This window comes from Nerophis lumbriciformis, linkage group LG13 (genome assembly GCF_033978685.3).
Source record: "Nerophis lumbriciformis linkage group LG13, RoL_Nlum_v2.1, whole genome shotgun sequence".
NCBI lineage: Eukaryota > Metazoa > Chordata > Actinopteri > Syngnathiformes > Syngnathidae > Nerophis > Nerophis lumbriciformis.
The window spans coordinates 18,044,375-18,069,354 of record NC_084560.2 but is presented as its reverse complement, the minus strand read 5'-3'; the positions used below and the strand labels follow the sequence as shown (position 1 = coordinate 18,069,354).

General features: G+C 39.1%; 1 protein-coding gene across 3 annotated transcripts in view; it reads left to right on the top strand.

Moving 5' to 3' along the window:
- Positions 1–24,980, top strand: part of pde11a (phosphodiesterase 11a) — a 155,770-nt gene that overhangs the window by 95,734 nt on the left and 35,056 nt on the right. For all 3 annotated transcript variants that reach the window (XM_061971574.1, XM_061971573.1, XM_061971572.1), the window contains exons 11-14: positions 3,898–4,044; positions 4,145–4,252; positions 12,543–12,652; positions 13,863–13,953. In XM_061971574.1, coding sequence (XP_061827558.1) covers positions 3,898–4,044; positions 4,145–4,252; positions 12,543–12,652; positions 13,863–13,953 — 456 coding nt within the window. The remainder of the gene's footprint in view (positions 1–3,897; positions 4,045–4,144; positions 4,253–12,542; positions 12,653–13,862; positions 13,954–24,980) is intronic.

The window sequence follows — 24,980 nt, the reverse complement described above, 5'->3', positions numbered from 1 at the left end:
GTGGCTATTGTAATTGTTATGCAATTCAGTGAATTTGACATTGGATTCAAACACATTTTCCAAACTAACCAGATGTTAAAATTTAAGTAAAAAAAAAACATAAAAAGAAGTATTGTATTGGTGATGCTACCTTTCAATCGATTCTGCAAAGGATAAATCAAGGCAAATACCGGTAGACCTTTCTTGATTGTTGAAGACATTTCACCTTCCATCCCTTCTTTAGTTCTAAAATTTTAAATGTGATATCTCCTTATTTATTTCCCGGGTGGGTGTGTCCCCTTTAGGTGGTCACAATAGGGTTGTTGTTATATTTGCCCGGTGTGGAAGGTGAACGACCTATTATACTACGTTCACACTGCAGGCCTCATGTATTTTGTTTCCAGCTAACTGTTTACATTTCAAGTAAAATGTGAAAACAACTTACGCAATTTATGTAACATTTAAGCAAATACACCACAGTGTCAATTTCGGTCCTTCAACAATCACTATTTCTTCGGAATCAAAATATATATTCATTTATAACATACAGCCTATTATTTGCGCATTATTGCCTCGTTATGCACTGAAAACAGCAGGCATGTGATGACTTTTGCTGCAGTATAGCCTGTCTAAATGCTGAATTTCCTTTTCATTGGTGTTTTAGAACAAGACAGTAGCTGACATCTTGTTCATTATTTCTACTGTTTATATTTTGACATTGAATAATTGAATCATTTTGAAACATAAAAAACATGACTGCAAGATATTTGTTATTGCATGCAATACATCACAAATGGCTATTCAAATAAAGGAAGTTAGCTAATATAATAAACATTGTTTGTACTCTTTATGATTTTTGCATTTGGAGCAGTTACAAGTGGAGAGGGAGTCAAAGAGACAGAAATTGGCTGTAAAATTTATTCAGAAATTTGCCAGGAAGGCTCATGTCAGAGCCATCGAAACAAAAATGCCAAAGTAATGTGTGAATGAACTAAAGTAATGTGTAAATAATGTAAATAACTAGATGTGACTGTGAAGTGAACACTAGTAAGGTTGTAAATACTGTATAGAGTAGGCTAACCCATGTGGTTCCTGTGGATGTGAACCCAAGTTGTAATTACTGTGGTGACCAAATAACACAGTGACTGAAACAGACATAGTGATTCATTTGGATGAATGGGGTATGTACTTTTTTCATTAAGTTGAAATCACATGCCTGCTGACCTGTAGATAGAGATAACATAAGAGCAGCAAGTCAGACATGGAGCACTCAGTTCTTCATCCAGATTGCGTCTGAATTGTGGGCTGACTTTCCCCCTCATTGCAATCCTGGCACAACAGCTCCTGTGACAAAGGTTTCTACCTGAATGCGGCTCACTGTATATTAGAGCTGCGAATATTTGGGCACCACACGATTCGATTCTTGGGGGTAACGATTCGATTCAGAATCGGTGCTTGACTCAAAAAGATTCTTGATTTAAAAATCAATACATTTTTAATAACTTTGATTGCCACTTCTATCATAACTACATTCCTCCATAAAATAGACAAGCTCTGATAAATGTTTATATTACTTTAAAGAAAACAAGCCAAGTATCCAATATTTCTTATTTCTAAAGTAAATCTGTAGAGCAGATATGGGCATCTACATCAACAATATGATTTGCCTGAGTGGCTGGACAGGACAGATTGAAAAAAAAAAAGTGTTAGTTTGAATCGATTAAGATTTGTTACAAATAAGAATCGCCATTCATTTGAATGTTTTTATTTTTTTTATTTTTTTTGACACCCCTACTGTACATAGCTTTCTTTTGGTCACAGTATATATATATATATATATATATATATATATATATATATATATATATATATATGTATATATATATATATATATAATACAATGCAGTAACTCTATACAGTGTAGCAAATATAACTTAACTCAAATACAATTTAGGACTGTTTAAAACTAAAGAATTTTGTGTGTATGACATTATCACTATTTTATTATTATGATATTAATTATTACTATTATTGAAGTCACCTAGTGTATATTGACAACTTGTATTTGAAGCTGCATTTTAAATTAATGGTTGATCTATGTAGGACATAGCAGCATATCGCCATATCACAATATGTATCTAGTTTGTTGTGTGGCCATTTAGCTGCACAATAACCAAGATTGTATACAAAAACTGGAGCAAACTTTTGGCTGATTTTTTTTGTAAAAAAACAACAAATCTGACGAATAGTGGGGGCCTATGAAAACTGTGATTCCACTTTACTAGTATACAGCGCTTGTACATGTTTAACAATGAAGGATTACCTTTTAATTAAGATAATGTAGATTCGTTAGATGATAATCTCTCATTAACTTTGTTAAAAAGCAGACTTTTCTTTTCTACTTTCAGTCTTAGCATGCAATTATAGATTCCCAACATAGAATATTGAACATTTTCTCAAAATTGTGGTGTTTGACTCCAATAACAGACATCAATGGAACCAAGCTCTCACTGCATTCTTTGTAAAAAAAAAAAAAATAATTCAAACTGAAAAGACATTTTACATACGACATACATTTTCCCACCTTTCCAATTGAAGGCTTTTCCCCTGTGACCATTACGGCAAAATAGGAACCTTGCTTTTTCATGGTGTGACTGTGTGATCCCTTCAGCGCTATGCTCTGCATAAACCCCCACACCCCGCATCCTCCGCCCTCCTTCCTTCTTTCATAACTGCTCTACATATGGATCCTTATTGAATGCGCTTGACTGCAAGTGCCAGTGGCGTCAGTAAACAAACCTGGCTGGCATTTGCTATAACCGCAAGCTGTGAATTAGGACAGAGGTCGTGGACAGTGCACCTGAATGCCGAGCATTGCTGAGGGAATTTTACCAGCCACATTTGTACCTTAGTCATAACAGAAAATTAGATTAGTTTATCTCAAAGGGGACAATGCAATTTCATAAAAACACATGACTACACATGGTTAAAAAAGCCAGAATTAGCCAGAAGGCTAGTTTTCATTTGTAGTCCCCTGTCCATGATGTAAAAAAAAAAGCAGTAAAATTACAATTTAAAACAAAAGAAAGAGAGAGAAAAAGAATAAAAACACACAATACATATACAATACGATAAAAAATAAAATAAGACATCACAACATAACATTTATGTTAGCATCAAAACCGGCTCATCTTTTAGTGCTGGCAGCTGTAGGCGTTGATAAGCCACATTTTCCATTTTTTTGTGAAGGCCTTGTAAGTTGTGACCAGTTTAACCTCCTCAGGTACTGAGTTCCACACATTTGCGCTCCTTACTGACCAGGCCCACTTATTGAAAGTGCTCCTGCGCAGAGGAATATAACAGTCACCTCTGACAGAGCATGGAGTGACACGCTGTTTCTTTGGCTGATGAACTCTGCCAGAGGATCTGGAGCCAATTCATGCAGTACTTTATAGGTCACTTTTAAGTCTGCAAATGTGTGAAGACTGTCCCACTTTAAAATACTGTAATTTTTTTAGAATGGCACAGTGATGATAGTGCCTAGGTTTTTTTATCCATAACTTTTATTTCTTGTGGGTTTTTTTTTTGTGTGTGTATAATGTGTACACGAAGTTTGATCTACTTAAATGATTATTATCTAAATAGTCAACAGAGCTAGGACAGCCTATTGTGCTCATTAGGCAACAATTCACAATGGCTATGCTTAATTGGGATCATGTATGTGAAATGTTTTTGCTTGACTAATGATGCCACATTTTTGTTCCAATCAGCCATGAAATTAAACAGTAAAATCTTGTTTTAAAATGCCCTCATTAAATTGAGCCCTCTCAGAGTCTACTTCCCCTGACCTCGCCATTTTCCAAAATTCATTTTCAACTAATTTCCTCTTTCCCTCCTGGTGTTCCTTCCTTACTGCAGGCCGCCAACATCCCCCTTGTGTGCGAGCTGGGTATTGACATGCTCTCCTTTGATGATTTCTCCCTGGATGTTGATGCCATGATAACAGCTGCTCTGAGGATGTTTATGGAGCTGGGAATGGTCCCCAAATTTAAGATTGACTATGAGGTGAGGACTCTCTTTATTATGATCTTTGCTTTAAAAATGTTCACAACACTAAAGTCCCCACTTATGCTCAGCTTACCCTTTACTCTGCACCGCCCTCTAGACACTGTGCAGATGGCTGTTGACTGTCAGGAAAAACTACCGGATGGTTCTGTACCATAACTGGAGACATGCCTTTAACGTGTGCCAGTGTATGTTTGCCATGCTCACGGTAAGCACACACTGTTGCCAATGTTTATTAGAGGAATATACTTACATAGTAACATGAGGACCCGAAAATTATGCGTTTGAAATAGCAATATTATAAAACGGGCATAGCACCATATTTTGAGCCCCATACATAAGCTTTCTCATAAGGAACTCCTAACCCCATTCCTTTATCCCCCATACACACCCATTTAGCACATGTACATGGACTAAAAAGATTGCATGGATTTAGTGAAACCATATTTTTAAATCGCTAGCAAATCTAAAATAGATTGTGTTTACATATCTAAATTATAGGGTAGGAAACCTTTTCTCTGTAGCATGTATGTTCTCATTTATAAATCCTCAGAGCTGGGCTTCTGTGCCTCCCATGGGGATATAACCCAGTAGCACATTAGATGAACATTAGGTCTTTTGTGGCCCCAAACAATATTTTGTCTGCGGCCCCATTTGGGTCTTTAATATTACCCATGTAACACGCTAGGGGCTACAGGGCTGACTGCAGCATAGCGAGTATTGTACTCCTCGCCACATCGCACTTCAAAGTTTGCGGCTCATAAAGATGACTACCTGCGTGTTATTTCATGTTTAGAGGGATTTTTTAATGTTAAATGTATATAGAAAGTCTGCTCTAGCTATTAAAATATTAGATATATAATTTAATTTAATGTACCACGACCACACCCAGAACCAATGAACAGCAAAACACGAGGGTTTACTGTATTACTCTTGGCACCCAGATAGGGTTGTACGGTATACCGGTATTAGTATAGTACCGCGATACTAATGAATCATATTCAGTACTATACCGCCTCTAAAAAGTACCGGTCCCCATACCCCCTTTTTTTAAACGGGCATGGCGGCGCGTCGTCGTCACGTCGTGACATTGCTGGTTTTACGATCAGAGGAGCATGTTCGGCAGCGCACATTCACGGAGTACTTACAAGCAGACACAGTGTATGGACAGAAAAGGGAGAATGGACGCATTTTGGCTTAAAAACGAACGATAAAGGTGTAGCTATAACACTGAAACGCCCTCAAGAGGTGCTAGACTGGGAGGCAATTGGAGCGGCCACGGACAATCTGGACGAGTATACGGACACTGTGACCTCATACATTCAGTTCAATGAGGCGCGCATCATTCCAACGCGCACCAGGGCTTGTTATAACAACGACAAGCCCTGGTTCACACCCAAGCTCCGACAGCTGCGCAAGAAGAAGGAGGCTGCGTGGAGAAGCGGGGACCGGAGTACCTACAGAGAAGCGAAGTACCACTTCAACAGGGAAGTGGAGGAAGCTAAATCCGTGTACTCTAACCATCTACAGGAACAGTTCCACTCCAATGATTCTGCGGCCGTTTGGAGAGGGCTAAGGGCCCTTACGAACTATAAGCCCAAAACCCCCCAGGCCCTGAATGACCGGACTCTCGCTCAGGGCTTCAACACACATTACTGTCGTCATGAACGGCCTTCAGCTCATCAAAGCTCTGCTCCCCCCACCATCACCCTCCCCACCAACGTCAGCACTTAATTAAAGGATTTAAAAGACTCAAAGGTCTCCAAGGACATCACAGGACTCCAAGAACATCATAGGACTTTAAAGGCCCTCTCCATCCGAGAGGAGGATGTACGCTGGCAGTTCTTGAAGCTGAATACGCGGAAGGCCCCCGGGCCGGATGGTGTCTCCCCCTCCACTCTCAGACACTGCGCGGATCAGCTGGCTCATGTCTTCACTGACATTTTTAACACCTCTCTGGAGCTATGCCGCGTGTCGTCCTGCTTTAAGACCTCCACCATTGTCCCTTTCCCAAGAAAGCACGGATCACAGGACTTAATGACTACAGGCCGGTTGCGCTGACGTCTGTGGTCATGAAGTCCTTTGAGCGCTTGGTCCTGCCCCACCTCAAGGACATCACCGCCCCCCTCCTGGACCCACTGCAGTTTGCCTACAGAGCCAACAGGTCTGCGGATGATGCAGTGAACCTGGCCCTCCACTTCATTTTGGAGCATCTGGACTCCCCAGGAACCTACACTAGGATCCTGTTTGTGGACTTCAGCTCTGCCTTCAACACCATCCTTCCTGGACTGCTACGAGACAAGCTCTACCAGCTCAGCGTGCCCGACTCCCTCTGCAGTTGGATCAATGACTTCCTGACAGACCGAAGACAGCACGTGCGGCTGGGGAAGATTGTCTCGGACAGTCGAACCACGAACACTGGTACTCCTCAGGGCTGTGTACTCTCCCCCTGGCTCTTCTCCCTGTATACAAGCTGCTGCACCTCCAGTCACCAGTCCGTAAAACTGCTCAAGTTTGCGGATGACACTACTCTCATCGGGCTCATCTCGGATGGCGATGAGACCGCCTACAGGAGAGAAGTGGACCGGCTGGCGTCCTGGTGCAGCCTCAACAACCTGGAGCTGAACGCCCAGAAAACAGTGGAGATGATCATGGACTTCAGGAAAGTCACAGCCCCACCATCCCCCCTCACCCTGATTGACTCTCCCACCCCCGTCTCCATTGTGGACTCCTTCCGTTTCTTGGGCACCACCATCACCCAGGACCTCAAGTGGGAGCCGACCATCAGCTCCCTCATCAAGAAGGCCCAGCAGAGGATGTACTTCCTGCGGCAGCTGAGGAAACTTAAGGTGCCGACCGAAATGCTGGTGCAGTTTTACTCAGCCATCATCAAGTCCATTCTCACCTCCTCCATCACCGTGTGGTTCCCCGGCGCCACAGTCCAGGATAAGCATCGACTGCAGCGCATCGTACGTGCTGCTGAGAAGGTGATTGGCTGCAAGCTCCCATCCCTCCAGGACTTGTTCTCCTCCAGGACCAGGAGGCGTGTGGGTCGGATCACAGCTGACTCTTCTCACCCTGGACACAAACTATTCTCCCCTCTCCCCTCAGGCAGGAGACTACGGTCCATCCAGACCCACACCTCCCGCCACCTGAACAGTTTTTTCCCCTCGGCCATCAGGCACATGAACAATAACTCCTAACAATAGCTCCTTTGAATTCCTTCTAAGTCTATAACAAGATCTGATAGCTCAGTTACAGCTCTTGTTATTACCAAATCTGTGTTATATGTGTTTTATGTTGCACGATTGCACCAAGAAAAATACCTAGTTTGTGAACCCGTTCTCAAACAATGGCAATAAAACTATTCGGATTCTGATTTAAGACATAGCTAGCTAGCTAGCAGCTAACGTCCAGCCGCAGTCTGCAGTGTTTTAGCTACTTCTAAATCACTAATCCTCGCCTCCATGGCGACAAATAAAGTAAGTTTCTTACAAGTATTATTATCACTGCAGGACGAGGAATAGCTAAACACGCTTCACACACACCGTAGCTCACCGGCGTCACAATGTAAACAAACGCCATGGGTGGAGCTACACCTAACATCTACTGTAATGATACCAAGTACAGGAGCGTATTTAGTCGATGCTACTATGTTTACATCGATATTTTTTTATCGTCACAAAACCTTTTTTTGTTTTTTAAATGTATATTATGTTTATAAACTCAGGAAATACGTCCCGGGACACATGAGGACTTTAAATATGACCAATGTATGATCCTCTAACTACTTGGTATCGAATCGATACCTAAATTTGTGATATCATCCAAAACTAATGTAAAGTATCAAACAACAGACGAATAAGTGATTATTACATTTTAACAGAAGTGTAGATAGAAGCAGATATTAACAGTAAATGAACAAGTAGATTAATAATTCATTTTCTACCACTTGTCCCTCATAATGTTGACAAAATAATAGGTAGATAAATGACACAATATGTTACTGCATACGTCAGCAGCTAAATTAGGAACCTTTGTTTGTTAACTTACCAATAAAAAAAATGTTGTCTCGCATGTTCACTATTTTATTTAAGGACACACTTGCAATAAGAAACATATGTTCAATATACCTTTAGATTTTTTGTTAAAATAAAGCCAATAATGCCATTTTTTGTGGTGCCCTTTATTTAGAAAACTATTGAAAAGTATCGAAATATATTTTGGTACCGGTACCAAAATATTGGTATCGAGACAACCCTACACCCAGAAGTACGTTTGGCTTTGGGAGCCTACTAAGTGTGTGCATACAGGTGACACAACCAACAAAAATACAGTTCAAGTATGTTTATAAATAAATATTATTTATATTTTACAAGTTATGTAAATATGTGTATTCAGTATAAACAATCACATATGAAACATTAACAAATAAGCTACATTGACAACTACAATTCAGCTCAGACCGATATGTTTAATAGTCATGTGTTTATATTATAGATAGTGTCATAAGTTTATATGACAAGGTAAACAGGGAAAAGAACAGTGTTTGATATCTCCTACCAAAGTGAAGCCCATTCAAAACTGCTATGTGAATTGTGAATGTGAATTATTTTTATATAGCGCTTTTTTTTTTACTCAAAGCACTTTACATAGTGAAACCCAATATCTAAGTTACATTTAAACCAGTGTGGGTGGCACTGGGAGCAGGTGGGTAAAGTGTCTTGCCCAAAGACACAACGGCAGTGACTAGGATGGCGGAAGCGGGGATCGAACCTGGAACCCTCAATTTGCTGGCACGGCCACTCTATCAACCGAGCTATACCGCCCAGATTGTAAGAAGAATACGCGATGACCGAGCCGTAACCAAGTCCAAGGGCGAAAAAGGGGCTATGCCACTTCATCATTAATTGAAAAAATAAACAAAACACAATAAATTAACAAAAACTCTGTTCTTTAGACATTATACTTTTGGGGAAAAGGTTGTGCTAGTACCGTTGTTTTATGAATACGGGCGTACATACATCCGTCACGATGACAACGTTGAATTAGCAATTATCTCTAAGGGTTTTTGTTGCTAAACCGAACTAGAAATATTACAAAGGACATGTTTACTCACCGCTGAATAAAAGTTTTGCAGAGACAAAGCATAATTCTCCATTAGTCATTCAGTAATTCAAAGTAGAACAAGCAAACACCTGCATAACACGGAAGTGACTAGTTGCTTTAACCATGTGGCCCCCCTCGTGGTTGTGGCCCTAAAAAACCGCATCAAGTGTTTATGCCAAAGGCCGGCTCTGAGTAGATGGCTCACTCCGTGATCAGGAAGCCCACAATTTTTACATGTCTATGTCATTGTTTTATCGAGGACGTTTTTCATCAAGATTTAAGATTTTGCAGTTTATTCGGTGGTCTTTGAATACACCACAGCTTTGTGCTATGAGATACTTATGCATAACTTTCTCTGACACTGCCACACATGGAATACACCATTTTGCATTTTTGCACTAGGGGTGTAGGTAGTCTGAGTCTTAACTTGATTAAATCTGCCTTTATAATAATATGTTATTTTACCAGTGCATTTCATTTTGTACAAAATCGAACTCAATCATCATGAGAACAGGTCACATGGAGGAGAATTTCTAGTGTTGGATGTTAATGGAACGAAATGTAATTATTTCAGCATCGATCATTGTTGGAACTCAGCTCGTCAATTGATTCATAAATAGTAATAGTCTATGAATATGTTATGTACTGGATTTCATAACTCAGCTGTGAAATCAGTACAGTATATGTACATTATTTAACCTCGGGTAATTTGTCACCGATTCAATAGAAATATGATTTGAAATGCTGACTTATTGGTGTGAGTTTTATTGTTAGTGTAAATGTATCTGACTAATTGTGGTAAATGTCATGTAGTTAGACATGACTATGGGGAGGAAATTATGAGAAATGGCCTCATACTTTATCTCAGTATTTATCGTTCTTCAAATCATTGTTGGAGTCAAAGTGAATAGTGTGGCTGGACCGTACCTTATGATTGCTTACGATAGGTAAAATTGGTCGAATAAAAAGATAATTTTTGTTTACTCCCACAGTATAAGTAATATAATAAAACATAACAATATGAAGTATTTTTTACTTCGAAATGACATTTAAAAAAATGTAGATTTTTTTTTTAACACTGGCTTGAAAAAGTAGTACAGCGTTTCTGTAATGACCATGGTGGATTCCTCAAGTCTGTATTAACGTATTCTGTTACAGTATGTGTTTGCAATTTGTCTTACTTAGCATTTACCACACAATAAATGGATTATTTCAACAAATGCTGATACAGTATATGGGGGACACATTCTGTTAATGTTTATTAAAAAAAAATGGAACCAGGGTGCAGCGGTATAAGGAGATTTTTGTTTAATTTATGTAACTTTTAAGACACAAAATTACAAAACCTATTTAAGGGACAAGCGGTAGAAAATGGATGGATGGATGGGTACTTTAACTTTAACTTAACTTTAACTTCCTAACAGCCGAAAGGGTTTTTCTCTCACCATGTTGTCTATGTCAATTTAATGATATGTCAATGAAAACAAAAAATGACGATACTGCTTTAATGAATAACTAATAATGGTAATAATTATAATTAAATAAAGAAACATCAACAGAGGCTTCTATATTGTCGTCTGTCTGCTTTGTCGTCCACAAGTAGCAGACATTCTCCATGTATATTTTACGCTTGACAGGTGTTTGTCCATCTTAAACATTCATTTATGTTCCTGCAAAGGAGCATTTGTGAACTAATGAGAGTGATCTATAGCAGTCATTTGTGTTAGTAAATGAGAGACAATGAGGGATTATCCTCACACTTCAACATCTCTAACATAAAAATGTTGCCTCTTTGCGAGGTCAGCATTGCAAATTAAAATCCTTTTTAAAATAAATAAAACTGAAATCAAGGAAGTAAATGTTTCATTACCCAGAAAGCTTAGCACTGTAAACAGGAACAGGAAGTAGGTCTGAGCTAACAATTGTGCTGTTTGATGAATAAAGAGTTGATGTATTGTTACATGTTTGTTTACACAAGAAGCAAATGCAAGTTTTGAACAGAGCAGTGTTTTTCAACCTTTTCTGAGCCAAGGTACATTTTTTTCATTTAAAAAATTCTAAGGCACACCACCAGCAGAAAACATTAAAAAGTTAAACTCAGTAGCCGATATTGACAGTAAAAGGCGTTCTCGCACTTGTTGGATATGAATTGAAACCATAACCAAGCATGCATCACTATAGCTCTTGTCTCAAAGTAGGTGTACTGTCACCACCTGTCACATCACACCATGACTTATTTTGAGTTTTTTGGTGTTATCCTGTGTGTAGTGTTTTAGTTCTTGTCCTGCGCTCCTATTTTGGTGGCTTTTCCTGTTTTTTTGGTATTTTCCTGTAACAGTTTCATGTCTTCCTTGAACGCTATTCCCCCGCAACTGCTTTGCAATCAAGACTATTTAAGTTGTGCGGATGCTATCCTTCCTCCTTCATTATTGATTGTCATGTACGGATGTACTTTGTGGACGCCGTCTGCTCCACACGCTGCAAGTCTTTGCTGTCGTCCAGCATTCTGTTTTTGTTTACTTTGCAGCCAGTTCAGTTTTAGTTTTGTTCTGCATAGCCATCCCTAAGTTTCAATGCCTTTTCTTAGCGGCACTCGCCTTTTGTTGATTTTTGGTTTAAGCATTGGATACTTTTTACCTGTACGCTGCCTCCCGCTGTCGTCTGCATATTGTGATCACGACAAACAATGTTCCCGACATCTACAAAGCAATGAGCTACCTGCTGCCACCTACTGATATGGAAGAGTATTACACTGTTATTCTGCCAAGCTCTCAACAGCACAGACACTCAACAACGGCACATTTGCGGATTATAATTACTGGTTTACAAAAAATATTTTTAACCCAATTAGGTGATATTACATAATCTCCCACGGCACACCAGACTGTATCTCACGGCACACTGGTTGAAAAACACTGGAATAGACGGTGTGTGTTTAAGTGCTGCTCAGAGACAAATTTGATTGGCAAAAATTACGGCGATGGCCAAAAAGTGGTGTGAAGTTGCAGACTTCGGACAATGTAGCGGGGTCGCGCCAAATTGGCAGGGATTGGGTGAATTTGCGCGGTTTGGCACAATCGCAACATTGCAAATTCCTGAAGGAGCCTAAACTATGCTGTGCCTCTCTGTATGTTGTAATGTTGTAATGAGCTGGCTGCAGGCCTTTCTATTAGTTCCGCTATCTCCACAATGTTCTATAGTGACTCACTCAGCACATACCCTCCTGAACTCATTCCTCCAAGTCATGTAAACGTGTTCCATTCTCGTGTTTGTTCTTCAGGAAAGTGCTGCCGTTGGAGCCCTTTCCATTTTTGAACAATGTCAATGCCCGAGCTTAAGGTAGTAACAAACGCTGAGTGTACGTGTTTGCTTTCTTATTTTCCAATCAGACGGCCGGCTTTCAGGAGACTCTGACAGAAGTAGAGATCTTAGCTCTTATAGTGGGCTGCGTGTGTCACGACTTGGACCACCGGGGCACCAACAACGCTTTCCAGGCGAAGTAAGTGTCTCCTACCGTCTCTGCCAAGCGCACAGCCTCCTACATACTTTGTTTGTGTTTTGCCACCTGCAGCAGCTCAGCAAGAGTCAAGTGACAAGTTGTGTAAGACTTACATAAATGTCTACTCCACAAGGGTGTTGAGACAAACAGGTGACATTTGTGCTACCGTAAATTGCTTTGTTTGCTTATCTTAGTTAATGATTATAGACATCATAGGAACCAATTTTAAAATGATTCCAGTCTCTAGTGGACTGAGAGACTACAAACCAGACCTGGGAAATTATTTTGACTCGGGGGCCACATTGAGAGAAAAAAAATGTGCCTGGGGCCAGTTTGTATGTGTGTATTAACAAAAAAGGGAATATACAGGTTGAATCAAAAAGATTACGCCAAAATGATCACTCGATATTTAAAAAAATGAAAAACAATAGAAAACCTAGCTTGAACTCATGTGTTGTACATAACTTTGAGTATTTATTTCATGCTTGACAAATGCTCAATATGGCCACCACCGGCAGCACGATATGAGAATTCCTCCCAAACGCGCTCCAGGATGTCGTTTGTTATTCGATCTTTCATGTCATCGATAGAAAGTGCTGTCTAAGTTAAAAGAAACGGCAGGCTGTCTTCTTGTAGTGAATTTATTACAATCTTTGCAAGCTGGGTAACGTTTGCTGTGGTCTATAACGGCACACAAACAACTATCAGACATGCAGACAATATTACATACTGATAATGTGTCATGAGACATGCTCATTACTGTTGTCAATTAATCTTAGATGGATTAATTGACAACTGTAAACTGTCCACAGTGAATGTTTGTTTGTCTACATGTGCCACTGATTGACTGACAGGGATAGGCTGCAGCTCACTAGTGACCCTAATGAGGGCAAGTGATACTGTATATAAAATGAATGGCTGCAGGGGGAGAATTGTTGATGTAGCTTTTGTATTGTGCTGGTGTACCTGTTTTGTAGGCAGTCAGAGGGATTTTATACCAAAACAAACTAATAACATCACTTTAAGTGTAGTTTGGCTGATGTGTCTCCAGTGAATGTTGAATGAGTTCCAACAACCACAGGGAAAGTAACGTTGGATGCTGATTATTGTTTGTTTGTGTGTGTGTGTGTGTGTGTGTGTGTGTGTGTGTGTGTGTGTGTGTGTGTGTGTGTGTGTGTGTGTGTGTGTGTTTTGGATATGCACATGCCAGGACGGGCTCAGCTCTCGCGCTGCTTTATGGCACCTCGGCTACACTCGAGCACCACCACTTCAACCATGCTGTCATGATCCTGCAAAGCGAGGTGAGCCATCTTTCTTTTGTTCAGCTGTTCTTGTTGTTTTGTTCTCTTGGTTGCAAAGTAGCGCTCCAGATGTTCTGTTCATGCTAATGAGTGCACAAAGCTGTGCACATGGGGCCCATGTAAACTGGTCAGTGTATGTTTTGGAAAATGCCCCCCAAAAACGATTGGTTTCATTATAAAATGCAAAAATTAAAAAACCCACGAAACAAAAAACGGAAAAACAGACCAAAACTGAGTTTTAATTTTCAAAGTCCAAGCGAGGATAATTACTACGGTACCCGTGGATCTGGCTAAAATGTCTTTGGAGGCCGACACAGAAATTATTTTAGACATGGCACAACGAGAACTAATCTACAGATTTCTCTAGCACGGGTGTCAAATTTTTAGCTCAGGAAACATGTTCAGTTCAGTTCAGTTCCAGTTTATTTTGAACACGCACACGATACAATGTAAAGCATCACATATTTCCATTTGTTTCAGGAAGAAGCAGAGCTTATGTAATCCTACCCCTTTTCATATTAGAGCATTTTCCCCCCGTTTCCTTGTTCTCTGTTTGTTATAGAACAGTGAATAAATAAATAATAAAGAAATGATATACCATAAGTAAGTAAACACATATTAAATACATAAATGAAGATTCTGTCGTGTAAACAGATCCATTTCCTTTTTGATGTTTTCCAAAACACCGATATATGTTGCAGTACAGTTCGGTTCAGTTTATTTATTTACATAGCACATTTAAAAACAACCCCAGTCGGCCAAAGTGCTGCACAGACATAAGAAACAACTTGAAACAAAAAAAGGCCACGTCGTGTCACATTTACATTGTAACACAGAAGGATGAATAAAATACAATAGTAAAATATACCTTAAAAGAAGTGCAGAATATATCACCTAAAATACTAAAATGTAATAAATAAATGAAAAATGTATAAAACAAAAAATGTAAACGACCAAGATACTCCGCCTAACTGGATTTGAACGCCAGGGAGTAAAAATATGTTTTTAACCTAGATTAACCTCGATGGCTTAGAGACTGGAAGGGTGTTCCACAGTCTGGGCACTGCCACTGAGAAGTCTCTATCTCCTCTGGTTTTGAGTCTGTTTTTTGGTCAGCCGGTGGAAGATACTGTTTTATTTTTGCAAGGAGTCTTAGCTTATTTAGCTTATTTAGCTTATTTAGTCTTAGCTGGTTTGTCTGTCCAGTTTAAGCAAGCTGTCAAAAGTGACTCCAAGGCTCCTTGCTGATGAGTGTCAATATGATGACCAGGGGCGCCGAAAAGGGGGGGTAAAGGAGACGGATTCTAGGGGCCCATGATGGAGGGGGGCCCAGAGAGGCCCCTAATGATGATGAAATTATAATACAGAAAAAATAATGACACTGTGTTGGGGGCCCTGTAAAGATTATTTTCATGGGGCCCAAAATCCCTAGCGGCGCCCCTGATGATGACAGAGGACCAATAACACTGTCATGTCCTTGCAGCAGGTTTGTTTGAGCAAATACGACCATTTCTGTTTTATTTTTCTTTAAGTATAAAAAAATGGCCCCCAACCATTCTTGTACATCATGCAAACAGTTCTGCAGAGTAGTCTTGGAAACCTGCGTATTGCTTACTGTTTGAAAATCACCTGCCAAACAGTGAAAAGAGACATTTGTGCTTTTTAAAAAAAACAGCGACCAGGGCAAGCATGACAGGTGCCAAAATTGAACTTTGGGGTACACCATACTTAAGGGCAGACTGAGAGGTTGAGTATTGGCCTAGGTTTAAAGAAAATCTTCCGCTGCTCAAAAATGACTGGAACCATTTTAGAGCTGTACCCTTGATACCCACACCAGACTCAAGGCGAGGTAAAATAATGCTGTGGTCTACCGTATGAAAAGCAGCAGTCAAATCTAAAAGCACAAGAACTGCAGACTGCAGAGTCCACTGCTAAAAGCAGGTCATTAAAAACTCTTAAAAGGGCAGTTTCTGTGCTATATTGTGATTTAACCCCCAAATTCAAGACTCTCATGGGAAAAAATGCATTCCACTATTTTGCCACCACACAGTGGAATGCACTACCAACAGACCTTAAAATTCGAACTTCTCTACAAAATTTTAAAACTGCCATAAAATCATGGCTCAGGTCAACCTCGACCTGATCTGAACCAAAATTGATCCCCAGCAACTCTTCGAAGCATCAAACAGGTTTATATGTGGTTATAGTGTATATATATTTATATGTGGTTATAGTGTATATATGCTTATATGTGGTTATAGTGTATATATATTTATATGTGGTTATAGTGTATATATATTTATATGTGGTTATAGTGTATATATATTTATATGTGGTTATAGTGTATATATATTTATATGTGGTTATAGTGTATATATATTTACATGTGGTTATAGTGTATATATATTTATATATGGTTATAGTGTATAGATATTTATATGTGGTTATTATATATACATATTTATATGTGGTTATAGTGTATATATATTTATATATGGTTATAGTGTATAGATATTTATATGTGGTTATAGTGTATATATATTTATATGTGGTTATAGTGTATATATATTTATATGTGGTTATAGTGTATCTATATATATTTATATGTGGTTATAGTGTATATATATTTATATGTGGTTATAGTGTATATATATTTACATGTGGTTATGGTGTATATATATTTATATGTGGTTATGGTGTATATATATTTATATGTGGTTATAGTGTATATATATTTACATGTAGTTATGGTGTATATATATTATGTGGTTATAGTGTATATATATTTATATGTGGTTATATTGTATATATATTTATATGTGGTTATAGTGTATATATATTTATATGTGGTGATAGTGTATATATATATTTATATGTGGTTATAGTGTATATATATTTATATGTGGTTATAGTGTATATATATTTACATGTGGTTATGGTGTATATATATTTATATGTGGTTATGGTGTATATATATTTATATGTGGTTATAGTGTATATATATTTACATGTGGTTATGGTGTATATATATTTATATGTGGTTATAGTGTATATATATTTATATGTGGTTATAGTGTATATATATTTATATGTGGTTATAGTGTATATATATTTATATGTGGTTATAGTGTATATATATTTTCTCATTCTGCTTTGCACACTCTTGGAGTCAACATGTACATAGTGTATACACTCCCCCGCCCATTTTTTGTATATTGTTTTTCAAATCACCTCACATGTATACTATGTATATGTACATAATTTATCAATTTTTTAATGTATTTTTTTAATATACATGTTTCAGGTTATATGTCTTTTATTATTGAATGTATCAAATGTGATGAATATTTAATGGACCACAATGGAAACAAGCCTTTTGGCTTTTTGTGCCATCCATTTGCCTTTTTAAAGCATTACACGGATTCAATTCTTTAAGACGTCAATAAACTTCTCAATCAATGAATCAATAAAATTCAAAACCAGACTGAAAATTTGAGTCATTTGAATCATTTGAGTTAAGATAAGAAAGAAGTTGATCATAAACACGCTTCTCTAGGACCTTGGATAAAAATGGCAACTTTGAAATTGGTCTAAAATTTGATAAAATATTGGGGTCAAGGTTATTAATTTTAAATAGTGGCTGGACCACAACATGTTATTAGGAGGTTGGGAAATATCCACACCTCAGGGAAGAATTTACTAGATATAATAACATATAATATGAGGCTCAATAGAGTTAAACATTTTTTTAAAAAGCCAACATGGGATAATGTCCAGTGGACATGCAGAGGGTTTTATGAACTTATGTTTTTAAGTCAGGGCTCAAAACACTCGAAGGCAGTAAGACATGTTTCCACTGAGACTACAGCAGTGGGAATGGACAGTCTAATTATTGACATTGTCTCTGTGAAAAATGTCAAAATTTGTTCGCAGAGAATAGAGGAAGGCACCACACTGTTTGAGTTCAGTGGATTAATAAGCAAGTTGAAAGTGTTAAATAGCACCTGTGGTTTGTGGCTATTGTTAGACACAAGATTAGAAAAATAGGTGCTTTTTGCTACTTTGACATCCCTTTGATAATCTACTAGACTGTCTTTTTTCCACTTCTGCTCAGTGCGTGGACAGGCACGTCTGAGCTGGTGGGTGGTCTCGTTCAGCCACGGCTGCGTCATTGGTTTGGTGCGTGTCTGTTCGAATAGGGCCACTGTGTCCAGGGCAGAGTTGAAGTCCAAAATGTCTGCAAGCTATCCTGTAGCTATGATCACAATCGTTAGTCGGTAAATAAAACATTTTTTGGTCAAAACTGAAGTGTCGGGAGCGGAGGAAAATCTATTCCCATGTGGGTCTGACTGGTAAAATCATAGCATGCTAACTTAAAAAACAACTACAACAACGTCAGATTGTTTTTTTTTGTAATACTTTGTAATTCCCAAAGTAGAAAAAGCACATTTTGAAAATGTACATATCACAAATAATCTTCCTGTTAAAACACTTGAAGTTAGTTGAAAATTCTGAAGAAAAAAATGTATGCAGTTGCAAAAACACCATAATAGACACGCACCTGTTAAAAGGTTCAAAGCTCACACTAAAACCGCCTTATTGATGAATTTACCTCTTGAGAATTTAATGAGACAGAGAGATGATGCCAAAGCGGCCGCAGTAAAATCAGGCTCATTGGCAAAATAAAATACTGTAAGTCAATGTTTGCTAATGACTTACCCTCTGCTGTGAATAGCGCCTCCATCCATCCATCCATTTTTTTACCACTTATTCCCTTCGGGGTCGCGGATGGCGCTGGAGTCTATCTCAGCTACAATCGGGCGGAAGGCGGTGTACACCCTGGACAAGTCGCCACCTCATCACCACTATGGTCCACTATGGACTGGACCCTCACTACTATGTTAGATCCACTAAGGACTGTTCTTTCACAATATTATGTCACTCGACATCCATTGCTTTCGGTCTCCCCTAGAGAGGTGGGGTTACCCACATATGCGGTCCTCTCCAAGGTTTCTCATAGTCATTCACATCGACGTCCCTTATGTGGGCTCTGTACCAAGGATGTCGTTGTGGCTTGTGCAGCCCTTTGAGACTTTTGTGATTTAGGGCTATATAAATAAACATTGATTGATTGATTGATTGATCACAGGGCCAACACAGATAGACAGACAACATTCACACTCAGATTCACACACTAGGGCCGATTTAGTGTTGCCAATCAACTTATCCCCAGGTGCATGTTTTTGGAAGTGGGAGGAAGCCGGAGTACCCGGGGGGAACCCACGCAGTCATGGGGAGGACATGCAAACTCCACACAGAAAGATCCCGAGCCCGGGATTGAACCCAGGACTACTCAGGACCTTCGTATTGTGAGGCAGACGCACTAACCCCTCCCCACCGTGCTGCCTGAATAGCGCCTAAAACAAAACAAAAATTGCCTTAAATATATGCAAAGCTAACTATTGTTTTTGGGTCGTGACATAAATGGGTTTCTACACCTAAACTTAACTTATCCATAGCCGGTGAGCCCATACAACAAGTAGACAAAGCAAAATTGATGGGCATTGTCATAGATTAACTATCATGAACTTGGAGCTAGGAATTGTCAAAATGGGGTTCCAGGGACCACATCTAGTCATAAAAATGGGGTCCCACAGTAAATTTTTGGGATCCCACTTTTTTGTAAGCGGTTTGAAAACAAATGATAAATGTATGCAATATCCTGCTATATCTCCCATTCTATATTGTGTTTTGGAAAAAGGTTGTCATAAACATTACTTAATTCATTAAAAAAAAGAATACAAAAGAAAACTAATTGTTATGTAAATGCATTCAGTTATAAACATTCAATCACTTTCTTCTTTCCTTCATGGATCTAAACTTTACCGTTGCCGGTATTTTTTTTATATATTTTTATTTTCATATTTTCAGAATGCGTTTGTTCTATATTTGGCCAAAGTAAGACAAAGAAAACAATCTGAAGTTGTCTTTATTTTTTAGTTTTAATTCCATGATTTTGATAGTCCGGCCCGCGTGTGCACAGATTTTCCTCCATGCGGCCCCTGACCTAAAATGAGTTTGACACCCCTGCTCTAACACAAGGAGCGTACATATTGCACACTAAAAAGACTACACTATGTACAAATAATAGACACTATTGTGACACCTATTTTGCACATGAAGAAAAAATTATCTCAATCAAATCACCAAACAGAAATTAAACAAGCTTAGTTCCCATTTGAGTCTTAATTCTTCATCTTACAAAGATGTTTTGGACCTTTTCTGTACCAAGTTCCACGAAAGGCATACTTGGATGGGATTGTTATGGACAACACGTGGGCCTCACCTCAAACACATGTCTAAGGCCCCTTCTACCGGCTAAGGTTATCCAGGGTAAATCCCACCTAACCATATCCTTTCCCACACACACACTATGGTCGTTTAAGACCCCCCTCCCCCCTCCGTCCGTCGGCGCAACGCAACCTAGTACGCACGCGCAGAAAATGTGCACGTCGCCTCCAGTGTTGCGTTGTGTGCAAGTTTTTAAGTTTAACTTATCTGAACAATATCCAGTGTTGTGGTATTTCAATTAACTGGAATCCAGTGTGCCCTATTGTAGTGAATCACACCTGAGACATCATAAATTAATCAAATCTTTATTGGACACGTGAAAGTAAACAATGTGATAAAGAACAATCTCGGCATCTAGATATCTGGTCAGGACACTCCTCACCCTTTTGCCTTCACCTTTATTGTCCATTCCTTTTTGGTGACTTTATATACTCTGGACCTAGACGTTGAGTCTGCGACATACATAGCGGACAATAACTGATACAGTCTGCTTTGCCAGTCCAAATGCATTCGATTTTTCCGTAGTCTTCCCTCGTCGGCCAGGTAATACAAAGCTCACGCTACCTTTTTTTTTATCACATCCACGGGAGCCCACATTCTTGTTGTCTCTCCTCCGACAAATGGACAAAGTTTTTCGATAAGTTGAATCACAGCTGACCTGGACATTGGAAAGTTCTTTTGCCGTCTGAGAAGTGTTGTATCCCAAATAGCTGCAATCGCTTTCTCTTAAGGTATTATATGACTCCATACAAAGCTAAGAGCCGGAGATTCAAGAAATAGACGGCGCACTTACCCGTATAAAAAAATATCCGAGGGTAACCTTAAACGATGGTTTAGTGTGGCTGAAACGGGGTTTAGGCTAAATAATTATTTGTTTAAGGAGTTATTCGGCTTAATGTAGACAAGGCCTAAATGTCTATGAAAAAGGATGCCACTCTCTCTGCTTTAATGCAGTAGAACCATGTGCTTCCTTCCAGCCATTCCGCAAAGAAAGGTAAATATAATAATGAAAGTAATATTAAAGTAATAAATAAAAAAAATATTGCCAGAAACTGACAACATTCTCACAGATACACTCTATGGTCTTCTCAGAAGAGTGTAATTTGTTGCAATGGAGGGGACCAACTTTATACCGTATGTCTTTCCATTTAGTTATTCTATAATGGCCATTATATCCCATTACTTCATACATGTGTCAGTCATTCTTCTAAGGAAAAAGATGTGTGATGATTGATTGAACAATTCTAAATAGTGGTAAGTAGGGCTGGATGATATGGCCTTGTATTAATATCTCGATATTTTTAGGCCATGTCACGATACACGATATATATCTCGATTTTTTGCCTTAGCCTTGAATGAACACTTGATGCATATAATCACAGCAGTATGATGATTCTATGTGTCTACATTAAAACATTCTTGTTCATACTGCATTTATATATGCTCATTTTAAACTTTCATGCAGAGAGGGAAATCACAACTAAGTCAATTTACCAAAACTGTATTTATTAAACAGTTATTAAGCAGTGGCACAAACATTCATGTCATTTCCAAAACAGAAAGTGCAATATTGTCAGAGACATTTTAAAACAAGCTATTAGTGCACTTTTGTGCATGATGTCACTAAGATGACATATCAAAACAACACTAACTTAAAGTGCACTTTTTGTACAGAACGCCACTACAATAGTTTAAAGCAAATAAAGTGCACTTTTGTGCATGATGTCACACAAGATATTTCAAAAACTGTCAAATAAAAATGAGCTGCATACTAGCAAATCAAATCATCCAAAAACATGCACCTGGGGATAGGTTGATTGGCAACACTAAATTGGCCCTAGTGTGTGAATGTGAGTGTGAATGTTGTCTGTCTATCTGTGTTGGCCCTGTGATGAGGTGGCGACTTGTCCAGGGTGTACCCCGCCTTCCGCCCGAATGCAGCTGAGATAGGCTCCAGCACCCCCCGCGACCCCAAACGGGACAAGCGGTAGAAAATGGATGGATGGATGGATGGAATAGGAAATCAAATAGGTGTATGTCCTTCGCTATCTGGTAGGTTACTGCGGACGTTATCTCCTTCTGTTGTTGACTATTTGTTTCATACGGTGTTGATGTGGAAATGGAAGACGCCAGGCTCAATTGGGTCAGTGCATTTTGTTGGCTGTGGCACCGGCCGAGATGTTGACATGCAGAGTTTCAAGCACTCTTCATTCTCTAGCGGGTGTCTTTTCAAAAGCTACACATTAGTAGTGCTTCTACTTTATGTAGCAACGCTTTTGCCGCATACTTGACATAAATAACGGTTGTCTGTTCAACATCTTCCCGCTTGAAGCCAAACCACCGCCAGACGATGGACCCTGTGCTGTTTTTCTTGGGAATTAATTATTCCTTCATTTGTTACCAGATTCGCACCTTCTTTCTCTCGTATTACCACTCGCACAGCACCGCTAGCACCACAGCTAACGTTACCCAATACCGCTACCTCTCTGCTCCGCGGGAGTGTATGACGTTGCACGCGCGACAGTATGTGACGTATGTAAAAAGGTGCGCTTGTTTTATGTCTCTGTGAGAAGGAGAGACAAGAAAAAGTGAGAAACGCCTGTAGTGTAATGCCCCGGGAAAAATATAGCCTATCGCTTGAAATGATAAAAATAGAAATGGCCGGATAGACATTTTTCTATCGTGCCCACAATATGTATCGGCCCAGCACTAGTGGTACGCAATTATCATAATAATGCTGATATTGATGGTAATTTGATTTCCTTACTTTGCAGTTGAATCAATTTGGTGCATTGTTGTGGATATAAGGCATAAATAATTTGCTGTGACATTGTTTTTATAGTTTTTTTATAGTTACATCTCTCTTTCATGCACAAAAATGAGAAGAGCTTAATGGTGTTTGCACAGGAGAGCAAAAATGCAGCAACTGTAATCTGTGAAGCAAGTAAACAAATACATGCTGCCCGCAAATCAATGCAATTACTGAGGCAATAGATTTAATGGGAATTGGTTGAGAGACAGAGAGAGACATTTTAGCAGGTGGTTGGGTTTTTTGCGAAGATGTAATTAAAGACGGTTTGCAGGAGTAGTTGAGCAGCAAAGGCTTAGTCGCAGAGGTTGCGGCTGCTTCATTATCCCGGTGCTGACAACAAACTAAGCTGACAAATGTTTGCTTGGAATATCATAATAGTTCCTCTTACTACACCGCCGTTGAACTAGAGCTTTCCTATTAGCATATAAATGAATAGTGTAGCTAATTCAAAGATAAGACGAGGCTCAGGTTGCGATCATGTCACTTCATCCTATTGTGTGCTTTCTAACACTCCCATCCTTCTTACTTTGCTTATTAGTGCCACCCTTCCCTTCAGGAGAACATCACAAGTTCTTTATGAATGATGCTGCTGTGTGGTGATCACTTTAAGTGATGACTGCAATTACAGACTTGAGAGAGTTGAGAAAGTAAACCAATCAAATGAAATGGATGACAATAAAATGCAGCTTTTAACGTCACTTCTGTCAAACTCTTAAGTGTATCCCTAATGTCGGCTTGTAAACTGGCCATTACACCAAATCTGTGCCATTTTCGTCCCCAGCAAATAAAATGTATAAACGCATTGTGAATGTACTTTTTCATGATGCAAAGTGTCCTGCACATTGTTCATATATAATAAATACAATTTAAAAAGCATGAATTCAACTACTGTACCGTGAACACCGCTTCCTAAAATTAGACCATACACTGAAATGTTTAAATATTTTTAATCCTTCAGAAATGTTACATGTTTATACTCTAACAATACTCCTTATTACAACTATAAAAAACATTTTGTTAAAATTCACACCTCAGTCCCAGCGTTTTCATTCAATTACCCCTTTTGGAAAAAATGGTGCAATTGGTGCACAGGAAGTGGCATAATTAAGATTTGTTCATTTATTTTTCCAGTATATTAGATGATATTCCAATATTTTGAGTGGCATGAGGTTGAATTCTCAGCATCGTCCTGTAACCGAAATGTATTTATTTTGGTTGATTGGTGTCAGTTTATGTGTAACATGCATACAATTACAATGTAACACATCACATATTTCCTGTTGTTTCATTACAGCATGTCCAAAAAGGAGTAGGAAGAAGCAGAGCTTATTTAGTCCTACTCCTTTTGGTATCATAGCAGTTCTATCCCATGTGTTTGTTCTCTATTTGTACCACAGCAGTGAATAAATAAATCCATCCATCCATCCATCCATTTTCTACCGCTTATTCCCTTCGGGGTCGCGGGGGGCGCTGGAGCCTATCTCAGCTACAATCGGGCGGAAGGCGGGGTACACCCTGGACAAGTCGCCACCTCATCGCAGGGCCAACACAGATAGACAGACAACATTCACACTCACATTCACACACTAGGGCCAATTTTTAGTGTTGCCAATCAACCTATCCCCAGGTGCATGTCTTTGGAGGTGGGAGGAAGCCGGAGTACCCGGAGGGAACCCACGCAGTCACGGGGAGAACATGCAAACTCCACACAGAAAGATCCCGAGCCTGGGATTGAACCCCAGACTACTCAGCACCTTCGTATTGTGAGGCAGACGCACTAACCCCTCTCCTACCGTGCTGCCCGAATAAATAAATGAGTAAATAAATAATGAATATACAATGAGTAAGTAAACACATATTATAT